The sequence below is a fragment of the Apostichopus japonicus genome, chromosome 16, assembly GCF_037975245.1.
Source record: "Apostichopus japonicus isolate 1M-3 chromosome 16, ASM3797524v1, whole genome shotgun sequence".
NCBI lineage: Eukaryota > Metazoa > Echinodermata > Holothuroidea > Aspidochirotida > Stichopodidae > Apostichopus > Apostichopus japonicus.
The window spans coordinates 36201737-36214947 of record NC_092576.1 but is presented as its reverse complement, the minus strand read 5'-3'; the positions used below and the strand labels follow the sequence as shown (position 1 = coordinate 36214947).

Here is a 13211-nt window from a genome sequence, read left to right as displayed (position 1 = left end):
CTCGGCATTACTCATACCTACCAGCTCTAATGAACACACGTGCAAATATAGGCACTACAGGCGCACCTCTAGGCATTACTCATACCTGTCAGCTCTAATGAACACACGTGCAAATATAGGCACTACAGGCACACCTCTAGGCATTACTCATACCTGTCAGCTCTAATGGACATACATGCAAATAGAGGCACTCCATGGGCACCTACAGGCATTACTCATACCTGTCAGCTCTAATGGACACACATGCACATACAGGCACTACAGGCGCACCTCTAGGCATTACTCATACCTACCAGCTCTAATGAACACACGTGCAAATATAGGCACTACAGGCGCACCTCTAGGCATTACTCATACCTGTCAGCTCTAATAGACACACATGCAAATATAGGCACTACAGGGGCACCTCTAGGCATTACTCATACCTGTCAGCTCTAATGAACACACGTGCAAATATAGGCACTACAGGCGCACCTCTAGGCAGTACTCATACCTGTCAGCTCTAATGAACACACACGCAAATATAGGCACTACAGGGGCACCTCTAGGCATTACTCATACCTGTCAGCTCTAATGAACACACGTGCAAATATAGGCACTACAGGGGCACCTCTAGGCATTACTCATACCTGTCAGCTCTAATGGACACACATGCACATATAGGCACTACAGGGGCACCTCTAGGCATTACTCATACCTGTCAGCTCTAATGAACACACGTGCAAATATAGGCACTACAGGCGCACCTCTCGGCATTACTCATACCTGTCAGCTCTAATAGACACACATGCAAATATCTACAAGGGCACCTCTAGGCATTACTCATACCTGTCAGCTCTAATGAACACACGTGCAAATAAAGGCACTACTGGCACACCTCTAGGCATTACTCATACCTGTCAGCTCTAATGAACACACGTGCAAATATAGGCACTACAGGCGCACCTCTAGGCATTACTCATACCTGTCAGCTCTAATAGACACACATGCAAATATAGGCACTACAGGGGCACCTCTAGACAATACTCATACCTGTCAGCTCTAATGAACACACGTGCAAATATAGGCACTACAGGCGCACCTCTAGGCATTACTCATACCTACCAGCTCTAATGAACACACGTGCAAATATAGGCACTACAGGCGCACCTCTAGGCATTACTCATACCTGTCAGCTCTAATGGACAGACATGCAAATAGAGGCACTCCATGGGCACCTACAGGCATTACTCATACCTGTCAGCTCTAATGGACACACATGCACATACAGGCACTACAGGCACACCTCTAGGCATTACTCATACCTGTCAGCTCTAATGAACACACGTGCAAATATAGGCACTACAGGCGCACCTCTAGGCAGTACTCATACCTGTCAGCTCTAATGAACACACACGCAAATATAGGCACTACAGGGGCACCTCTAGGCATTACTCATACCTGTCAGCTCTAATGAACACACGTGCAAATATAGGCACAACAGGGGCACCTTTAGGCATTACTCATACCTACCAGCTCTAATAGACACACATGCAAATATAGGCACTACAGGGGCACCTCTAGGCATTACTCATACCTGTCAGCTCTAATGGACACACATGCACATATAGGCACTACAGGGGCACCTCTAGGCATTACTCATACCTGTCAGCTCTAATGAACACACGTGCAAATATAGGCACTACAGGCGCACCTCTCGGCATTACTCATACCTGTCAGCTCTAATAGACACACATGCAAATATCTACAAGGGCACCTCTAGGCATTACTCATACCTGTCAGCTCTAATGAACACACGTGCAAATAAAGGCACTACTGGCACACCTCTAGGCATTACTCATACCTGTCAGCTCTAATGAACACACGTGCAAATATAGGCACTACAGGCGCACCTCTAGGCATTACTCATACCTGTCAGCTCTAATAGACACACATGCAAATATAGGCACTACAGGGGCACCTCTAGACAATACTCAATACCTGTCAGCTCTAATGAACACACGTGCAAATATAGGCACTACAGGCGCACCTCTAGGCATTACTCATACCTACCAGCTCTAATGAACACACGTGCAAATATAGGCACTACAGGCGCACCTCTAGGCATTACTCATACCTGTCAGCTCTAATGGACACACATGCAAATATAGGCACTACAGGGGCACCTCTAGACAATACTCATACCTGTCAGCTCTAATGAACACACGTGCAAATATAGGCACTACAGGCGCACCTCTAGGCATTACTCATACCTACCAGCTCTAATGAACACACGTGCAAATATAGGCACTACAGGCGCACCTCTAGGCATTACTCATACCTGTCAGCTCTAATGAACACACGTGCAAATATAGGCACTACAGGCACACCTCTAGGCATTACTCATACCTGTCAGCTCTAATGGACATACATGCAAATAGAGGCACTCCATGGGCACCTACAGGCATTACTCATACCTGTCAGCTCTAATGGACACACATGCACATATAGGCACTACAGGCACACCTCTAGGCATTACTCATACCTGTCAGCTCTAATGAACACACGTGCAAATATAGGCACTACAGGCGCACCTCTAGGCATTACTCATACCTGTCAGCTCTAATGGACACACATGCAAATATAGGCACTACAGGCGCACCTCTAGGCATTACTCATACCTGTCAGCTCTAATGAACACACGTGCACATATAGGCACTACAGGCGCACCTCTAGGCATTACTCATACCTGTCAGCTCTAATGAACACACGTGCAAATATAGGCACTACAGGGGCACCTCTAGGCATTACTCATACCTGTCAGCTCTAATGGACAGACATGCAAATAGAGGCACTCCATGGGCACCTACAGGCATTACTCATACCTGTCAGCTCTAATGGACACACATGCACATATAGGCACTACAGGCGCACCTCTAGGCATTACTCATACCTGTCAGCTCTAATGAACACACGTGCAAATATAGGCACTACAGGCGCACCTCTAGGCATTACTCATACCTGTCAGCTCTAATGAACACACGCGCAAATATAGGCACTACAGGGGCACTTCTAGGCATTACTCATACCTGTCAGCTCTAATGAACACACGTGCAAATATAGGCACTACAGGGGCACCTCTAGGCATTACTCATACCTGTCAGCTCTAATAGACACACATGCAAATATAGGCACTACAGGGGCACCTCTAGGCATTACTCATACCTGTCAGCTCTAATGGACACACATGCACATATATAGGCACTACAGGGGCACCTCTAGGCATTACTCATACCTGTCAGCTCTTATGAACACACGTGCAAATATAGGCACTACAGGCGCACCTCTCGGCATTACTCATACCTGTCAGCTCTAATAGAATGTATGCAAATATAGGCACTACAGGGGCACCTCTAGGCATTACTCATACCTGTCAGCTCTAATGAACACACGTGCAAATATAGGCACTACAGGCGCACCTCTAGGCATTACTCATACCTACCAGCTCTAATAGACACACATGCAAATATAGGCACTACAGGCGCACCTCTAGGCATTACTCATACCTACCAGCTCTAATGAACACACGTGCAAATATAGGCACTACAGGGGCACCTCTAGGCATGACTCATACCTGTCAGCTCTAATAGACACACATGCAAATATAGGCACTACAGGGGCACCTCTAGACAATACTCATACCTGTCAGCTCTAATGAACACACGTGCAAATATAGGCACTACAGGGGCACCTCTAGGCATTACTCATACCTGTCAGCTCTAATAGACACACATGCAAATATAGGCACTACAGGGGCACCTCTAGGCATTACTCATACCTGTCAGCTCTAATGAACACACATGCAAATATAGGCACTACAGGGGCACCTCTAGGCAATACTCATACCTGCCAACTCCAATGAACACACGTGCAAATATAGGCACTACAGGCGCACCTCTAGGCATTACTCATACCTGTCAGCTCTAATGAACACACGTGCAAATATAGGCACTACAGGCACACCTCTAGGCATTACTCATACCTGTCAGCTCTAATAGACACACATGCAAATATAGGCACTACAGGGGCACCTCTAGGCATTACTCATACCTGTCAGCTCTAATGAACACACATGCAAATATAGGCACTACAGGGGCACCTCTAGGCATTACTCATACCTGCCAACTCTAATGAACACACGTGCAAATATAGGCACTACAGGCGCACCTCTAGGCATTACTCATACCTGTCAGCTCTAATAGACACACATGCAAATATAGGCACTACAGGGGCACCTCTAGGCAATACTCATACCTGCCAACTCTAATGAACACACGTGCAAATATAGGCACTACAGGCGCACCTCTAGGCATTACTCATACCTGTCAGCTCTAATGGACACACCACCAAAAGCAATAATAGGCTCCTTAAATTTGATATGGTACATCAACAAACCAAATATGAGGTCTGCCCAAGCTTTCATTCTTGAAATATCATGTTTACAAGGTTTTCAAAATTTGACCCCCTGTGACCCCAAATGAACTTTGACCTCAACCAGAAACAAAAGTTTCCTGGTAGTCAAGGTGGTACTTCTACAGACTAAATAGGAGGTTTGTCCATGATCCCCCTCTTGAGATACCATATTTACAAGGTTTTCACAACTTGACCTCTGGTGACCCCAATTAAACTTTGACCTCCATTAAAACAATAGGCTTCTTGTTCTTAATGTGGTACATCTACAAACTAAATACGAGGTCTGCTCAAGCTTTTCTTCTTGAGATATTGTGTTTACAAAGTTTTCACAATTTGACCCCTGGTAACCCCAATTGACCCAAGTGACATCAAGTTCACTCCTGTCTATCAATGGTTCTGCACATTGAGTTCATAACAAACATCTACATTAGTGTTCTTTGTCTTATTACTTTGCTTTTACTCTCTTAGACAAACCTAGCTAAGGTATACACAAGTTAAACAACTTAATTCCAAAATAATATAATACTAAGCTAACGTACCACTGCTATGAATTCACTAAGTCTTGTGTTGTGATCACAATCTATTGGATTGCAGGTTCAGTTCCTGGTCAGATCATTATGCTGTGTCTTTTTGCAAGGCTCTTTATCACCACGGCTCTTTACTCAGGTAAATCAATTGAGACCTGAGAGGTATCTTGTACATATAGTTGCATGCCCTGGTTTGTAGAGCTGCACCCTATGGGAAGTCCCCCAGGGGAACACATGAATGTGACACACTGTAGAGTGACTGATTGAATTGTGCAAATTTGGATGTGTGGATGTAACAAATTACCATTGACCAGCGGCTAACTGTTATAAAGTCATGTCAGACGGTCTTGCCAAGACTGGTCATGATGTTGTTTCCTTTAAATCCATTGATTGAGACTTTTTACCTTTAGGTTTTGATTTATATTGGTTATTTAAATTTGATGGAGTTTCACCAGTGATGTTGGCATTGGCATTAGCAAGTTACTCACAGAAATGGATAATTGGAAGTGTTCCTGTACCTTACCTGTGGTTCTGTGTTATTTACAAAGTGTATCACTCAGTACAGGCAACATTGCTGTAATATGAGTACAAGTTCAGACATGTCACTACTGTACATGTCTACAGTACAGTAATAACAAGTTACACACAGAATTGGAAAATTGGAAGTGTTCCTGTACCTTTCCTGTGGTTCTGTGTTATTTACAATGTGTGTAACTCAGTACAGGCAACATTGTTGTAATATGAGTCCATGGACAGACATCTCACTACATGTCTACAGTACAGTAATAACAAGTATACACAGAATTGGAAAATTGGAAGTGTTCCTGCACCTTTCCTGTGGTTCTGTGTTATTTACAACGTGTATCACTCAGTACAGGCAACATTGCTGTAATATGAGTCCATGGACAGACATCTCACTACATGTCCACAGTACAGTAATAACAAGTATACACAGAAATGGATAATTGGAAGTGTTCCTGTACCTTTCCTGAGGCTCTGTGTTATTTACAAAGTGTATCACTCAGTACAGGCAACATTGTTGTAATATGGGTACATACATGTACAGACATCTCACTACATGTCTACAGTACAGTAATAACAAGTATACACAGAATTGGAAAATTGGAAGTGTTCCTGCACCTTTCCTGTGGTTCTGTGTTATTTACAATGTGTGTAACTCAGTACAGGCAACATTGCTGTAATATGAGTCCATCGACAGACATCTCACTACATGTCCACAGTACAGTAATAACAAGTATACACAGAAATGGATAATTGGAAGTGTTCCTGTACCTTTCCTGTGGTTCTGTGTTATTTACAAAGTGTATCACTCAGTACAGGCAACATTGTTGTAATATGGGTACATACATGTACAGACATCTCACTACATGTCTACAGTACAGTAATAACAAGTATACACAGAATTGGAAAATTGGAAGTGTTCCTGCACCTTTCCTGTGGTTCTGTGTTATTTACAACGTGTATAACTCAGTACAGGCAACATTGCTGTAATATGAGTCCATGGACAGACATCTCACAACATGTCTACAGTACAGTAATAACAAGTATACACAGAAATGGATAATTGGAAGTGTTCCTGTACCTTTCCTGTGGTTCTGTGTTATTTACAAAGTGTAACACTCAGTACAGGCAACATTGTTGTAATATGGGTACATACATGTACAGACATCTCACTACATGTCTACAGTACAGTAATAACAAGTATACACAGAATTGGAAAATTGGAAGTGCTCCTGCACCTTTCCTGTGGTTCTGTGTTATTTACAACGTGTATAACTCAGTACAGGCAACATTGCTGTAATATGAGTCCATGGACAGACATCTCACTACATGTCTACAGTACAGTAATAACAAGTTACACACAGAAATGGATAATTGGAAGTGTTCCTGTACCTTTCCTGTGGTTCTGTGGAAAAGTATGGTATGAAATATGCTGTTGACAACCTCCTCTAGCTGCTTGCTCTCAACAGTCTGAAAAGAAGAGAAGAAATGAATGAGAACAAGATCCACAATAAAATGGAAATCAATGCAAAACAATAAATTGTTGGACTTGTAACAAATTATCAGCTTGATTAAGGTGAAAAGGATGGGCTAACAAATTACCAACAATGTGTGTTTAGGACCAGTGCGGTGTCTCACACTGACAGAAAGGAACATACAGTATAACCATTTGTTCAATGTGATGATACAGAACTCACACTGTTTCCTCCTTAACAGTATTACATAACAGTATAGTATGACCCCATTCCCATTGAGGTCATTTCCCCTCCATCTCTCCCCCCCCCCCCCCCTCACCGGTAGGTACTGTATTGTTTCTATTTAAATATAGACTAAAGAATAACATGTGATGACCCTCCAGTCCCGATGCGCCCTCCAAAGCTAACAACTGCAGTACCCAATTGCAGTGAACCCTTTTATTGCACAATAAGCACCAGCCCAAGATGTTCAATAAATAAGTACAAGCTAACCTAACATAGCATTTTTCATATAGGCCCTCCTGTTATGTGTATGGAAATACTTCAAATAAGCACAAGTAAACCTAACATACAGTAGCCTAGACCAAAGGTTATTCAAATAGGCCCACCTGTTATACAAGTACGGCAATACTTTGCACGATACAACATTAGTCAGATTAAATATGGCTGCAAGTACCTGTGGCAACAAACAAAACTTCATGGTCTATTGACATTGAACTGTAAAGCAACAGTCAAGGTGTCAGTTCATAAACAGTACAACCTGAAATTTACAGAATCAAAGTTTTTGAGATTGCATGTTGTACTGCTGTTTATTTTATACACTTGTTTCTAAATTGGGTCAGCATTGTGCTTTGTGTACATCACTTTTACATACATGTTAATTGAGGGCAGTGTAACTTACGGCAGGGAGGTATTAAAAATTAAAAGTCAGTTCCAGGGAGGGAGGGCCTGAACAATCGCAGATGATGTACAGTACATCCAGAATGGAATAATTTGTTACTTTAAGCAATTAAAAACTCTGCGCATATTCAAACTTACCAATGTCGACGTTTTAACTCTCATACCTGCAATGCTTTGAAATGACTTACAGTCAACAGTATCATGGTACTGTTTATTGTGTTATTGATATCACTAAGTAGTAACTCCTAATTAGGTTTAATAACAACCAATTAAATCAAAGTATTGGTCTCTTACTAGTTCAAAGACTTGAGATATGGCATTCATCCTTCTATTAAGTTTTCTTCTCCACTGCTCGCCCTGTAAGTCTGAGTTAACTGTGCTGCAATAAAAGAATGGAAAGAATAAATACTTGCAGACATACACATGGTAGAAAACATCTAGGAATTACATAACAGTAAGTAATAAACACGGTTCTCAAATAAGAAGAGAATCCATCTATGACATTTACTGTAAACTTCATTTGTAAGGATACATTTTAACCAAAATTATGGACAGCAACCATGATTGTAGTACATTCCAAATGTACTTATCAGATGCCTACAATTAAACTTATGAGTTATGATCCTATACCCTACACATCTATACTAAAAACACTCTTCTACTTCTCATGAAGACACAGGTACATAGCTATAGTCATCCCACCAGTGGCCTACAACATACTTTGGGGTCATTATGATACTATACCTTACACATCTATACTATAAACACTCTTCTACTTCTCATGAAGACACAGGTACATAGCTATAGTCATCCCACCAGTGGCCTACAACATACTTTGGGGTCATTATGATCATATACCCTACACAACTATACTAAAAACACTCTTCTACTTCTCATAAAGACACAGGTACATAGCTATAGTCATCCCACCAGTGGCCTACAACATACTTTGGGGTCATTATGATCCTATACCCTACACATCTATACTATAAACACTCTTTTACTTCTCATAAAGATACAGGTACATATAAGAGTCATCCCATCAGTAAGCTGATGGTAAGTAATATTATCAATATTTTGCCAACCATATTACTGTGCAGACAGTGCAGTATACACAGTTATTTATTTTGAAGCGATTCTCCCAACCCCCTTCCCCCCATTCTAAGGGCTGGGACACATCTTAAAGTGCAATATTAATCTTTCAGTCAATGTGCAATTAAGACAAACTGGCTTAAAGCAAGGAGATTGTTGAGTAAAGTCTGCAAACTGATAGTATCAGCAATGTTTGGTTTCCAGGTTTACCAAAGTATTGAACCAGTCTCGCAAAATAAGATGTGTTACCCTCTTACTAGTGAACAAAATTGGCCTGTATCAGTAACGTCATGAGCATAGATAGCCTACTGTAGCAGTTTAGCAAAGCTGGATTGACAGGTATAACTGCACTGTTATATGTGGTCAACCAATAATTGATTACTGATGAATTAAAATTAAAAGAATTAAAATCCTCCAACGAAAGTTTCAAAGCGTTCCTTATAAAAACATAAGAAAATCACTTTCTAACATCCCTAATCACTAAAACAGATGCTTTACACTGCAGTTTTAATAACATAAAATAAGCATTTCTGAAGTTAGGGCACTAGGTAAATTGAGGCTGAAATTCCAGTATTTCCACTTTGGATTAATCCAACACTGAACCTTGTCTATTCTCTAACATGTAAATACTGTGTGTCATACATTAGGAGAGCATGTGCTCCAACCAGCTGAACCATCACGGTGAACATAAATCCAAGCAAAGGTTAACATACTCTAGTTCTAGCACAGGCTAGGCATATACTGCTACTGCAAGGCCTAACTTTAGGACCACCAATGTTTACATTTGATTTTGAATGTTTCTATAGAACTAGGAACTGTAATAGTAGACGTCCTTATTATAAACACTAACCAAATGTTCAACTTTACGTAACGCTACGAAGGCTATGCTAATTCAGCCTATTCTTTAGTAATGTAAATGTACTATCCGTTAAAGTTACTCCTTTGCGTATCATAGCTCTACTAAGTTACTTAGTATATTGATGCTACTATCACTGTATCGGCTTAGGCTAGATAAAGGCTGGGCTTTGGCCTAGTCAGTAGGCGAGTGGAAGGTTTAACATGAACTTTTACAAACTATTAGGCCAGGAAATCCTCTGCAATGGCGAAGATATGTTGAACAATCAAGATGAAGCTTAAACATTACGAATGTGTATTAAGAAAGCTTAACAAATCACTGCCCAAGCTTATCGTGGAGTATCTTCCATTGTATCAAGATAACGTACAATTGCGCACTAGACCAAGAAAACGTAAACATCGGCATATGACGTAATAAAACAATGGTTTTGTATAATCGTAGTAGTTCATTATAGAACGCCGAAAGGGTAAATAATTATGGGAACAAGTGGTTGTAGCTTCATGCAGAGACGATAGTTGGAAAATTGGAGTGCGACGGTCGGAATTTCCGACCGTCGCACTTTAGTTTATCTTGGCCTATTCATATATTCCTGTGATTGTGAATAACCTAAAAATTGAAAAATTTCGATCAAAATTGACCTTTAATCAGTCATATTTACCACGTTTTCCTTGCCACAAATTGCCACAAATTTTATCTCGCGATCCTTATACTCCACCATACAAAACTTCGTATGATTTTTAATACTCTAAAAAGATGCCAAATAGAACTACCGTCATAGGCGAAGGAGCCCAATTTGATTGAGGGGGAGGGGGGGGGGGCTGTAACGACTTGCCCGAAAAATATAACCAAAGTTTTTGCGCGCTTTCAGCGCGTTCAACAAGTTAATGTGCATATCATATAGGCAAACATCGGTTATTACATCGCATGCCAATATCATACAATTATGTTCCGTGTTATTACCCTTCCATATTGGTTAGAATTATTGGGGAAGTCGTTAAAATTTTAATTATAATAATAATATAAATTTAACCATTGAAAAATACATTGCAAATTATTCTTCTTTCAGTAGGTGCCCGAAAAATTATCAGCATATTGCCCGAATTTTTGGTTGGGGGCGGGGGGGCTTACAAGTTTGTGAAGTGAGTGCCAGTGGGTACAAATGTATCGAGAAAAGTTCGGAACAAAAGTGCAGTCGCGAAAGATGGGTGTCTGACTGACACTGACCATATCGTTGACGAGTAGCGCGGGGGGGGGGGGGGGGCTACGAGGCAGCAGTCGGAATTTTCTGGCTTCAGATCCCATCCAATTGGATTTTCAGTCACTACCCTCCCTCCCCCCCCCCCCCTCATCATCATGCCTTAGCTACGTCCCTGGCTGCATGCTTTAGTTTAGTTACATAGATATATACATAATGATCCTCATGTGGTGCAAGTTACATCTTCAAATAACGACAAAGAGAATGTTTTCTAAAACTTGCAGTTTTTCCACAAGAAGGATGCACTTGCATTAATGAAAAACCCGGGAAATGGATTAGCCAGAAAGGTGTAATTACTTGGAATATTTCACACGTCCACTTACGGAAGCTAATACAACCATCACATCACAAGAAAACTATCGACTTAATGATTCTTTCTCGAATCTGAGAATAGTATTTCAGTTACTCGTTTATTTCTTCCTTCGCAATATAAAATTATAACATTCGCAAAACGTTATGTTGCCATGTTGTATCGTATCAATTACTTGCGAATTGTGCAACTTTCTAACATTTGCGAAATCTTAAGTGATAAGAAAGTCCACATCATCACACCAAACTTCGTCAACATACATACTATCGAAAGTACTACAGCAGGTCCGTAGCCGTAGCCTGGGGGAGGGGGAGGCCCCCCTCCTGATATTTCCACTTCCTAAATGAAAGTAGGCCTACGATAGTATGCGATATTTAAGTCAGGTTAGCAAAATGTTCATAACATTTCTTCAAGTTGCGTTAGTCAGTAGAGTGCAACCTGAAGATTCTAGGCTCGAATTTAGGAATGGCGCTTATAAAGGACACAAGGAGTATTTTATCCGCCAATCTCGCATTTGGTTTTTTACGAGTTTTGTGAGAATAACAATTAACGTAGAGAATTACTAAGATTCAAATTACGTGAAAAGTGTAGCTGTCTAATGTGAAACTACGGTTCATAACTATATGTGTTACATCTATATATGTGTTTGATATAGGTCTATCAGCTACAGTGTTAACCCCTATATCAGTGTCTCAATGCTTTAACTTAGAATATCGAATCACTACGAATATAAGTATATACCTACAGAGTGGGCCTTTTTGACATACTAATTAGAGGGGGTGTGGCCCCCAGTCCCCTACACGGCACCCCCATTCAGCTAATTGACCGCTCCCCCTTGTATGCCCCTTTTTGGCATGTAAAACAAATAATGATAAATTAATTGACACCTAACTTCCCCTCAGCATATATAGGCTACGGCTAACATCACAATTCCCTATCGTACATTTGAACATCTTCAATTACCATTGTATAAACAAATTAAGCAGAGCTTTTAAAGTAATGTAAAGTCCTACTTCTCCCCTACAAAGTGATGTTAACCGATTTTTTTTTTCTAATTTACCTTTTAAGTTTGGAAGTGTAAATTTCTAACTCATGAGATTTCAAAATAATGAACGTGAAGATGCAATTTACAAGTGCCTGGGAAGTGCCAATTCCGGCAATCTGGGAGGCATTTTTTGGCAAAACTTTCCTAGCTAAGCTACGCGCAAACCGTTGGTAGCGGTCAGCTTAGAAAGTGTCATGATGGTCCCTTTTTGATACCCACCTCCCTTGTCTCTATGGCTACGATGAAAGGTATCATAACTTCCCAATGTCCTCTCTATATATAGCATATGTATATAAAATGTACGTCACGTAAATATATATTATGTATGTAGCCTATTTATGTATATGCATCAGATGTACGTATATATGTGTAAGACATACAGGAATGATCAATGACCAAAAAGTTGGTCTACAAAACATCCGGGGTTGTAGTCTTTACTGCGGGCGTTTCTTAGCTTTGTTACGACTACGTGCCCGCTGTGTGCATACCGTCAATATTGTCGTGTGGGGTGGAGGAGGGGGAGGGGAGGGGCAACGGCGATGGGTATGCGTTACAAAATGACAGTACACCGCCTGCACCCACCCCCCTCCCCCTGAGTGCTACCTCTGTAAACTATACAATTTTTTTTTTTCCTGACCTAAAGGTTGAGTTATTAGTGCTTTGTCACAGTAATACATCCAATAACACCATTTTTGGTAAGAGTATGTTTGTTCGAACGAGTCGACATTTACAAACAGTTATAGGGAGCGCACCGGATTCAGATGGAAGGTTAACAGA

General features: G+C 41.1%; 1 protein-coding gene across 3 annotated transcripts in view; it reads right to left on the bottom strand.

Moving 5' to 3' along the window:
• LOC139982273 (autophagy-related protein 101-like) overlaps positions 1-10209 on the bottom strand; it is a 68276-nt gene extending 58067 nt beyond the window's left edge. For 2 of the 3 annotated variants that reach the window (XR_011798087.1, XR_011798088.1), the window contains exons 1-3: positions 10044-10208; positions 8171-8255; positions 6894-6971 (exon numbers count right to left, since the gene is read on the bottom strand). Coding sequence is in view for 1 of the 3 variants with exons in the window: in XM_071994960.1 (XP_071851061.1) it covers positions 6894-6971; positions 8171-8200 (108 nt within the window). In the remaining 2 variants the exon portion in view is untranslated. Of the gene's footprint in view, positions 1-6893; positions 6972-8170; positions 8256-10043 lie in introns of all 3 variants that reach the window. The other variant, XM_071994960.1, reaches the window with a different exon arrangement.
• Positions 10210-13211: the final 3002 nt, after the last annotated feature.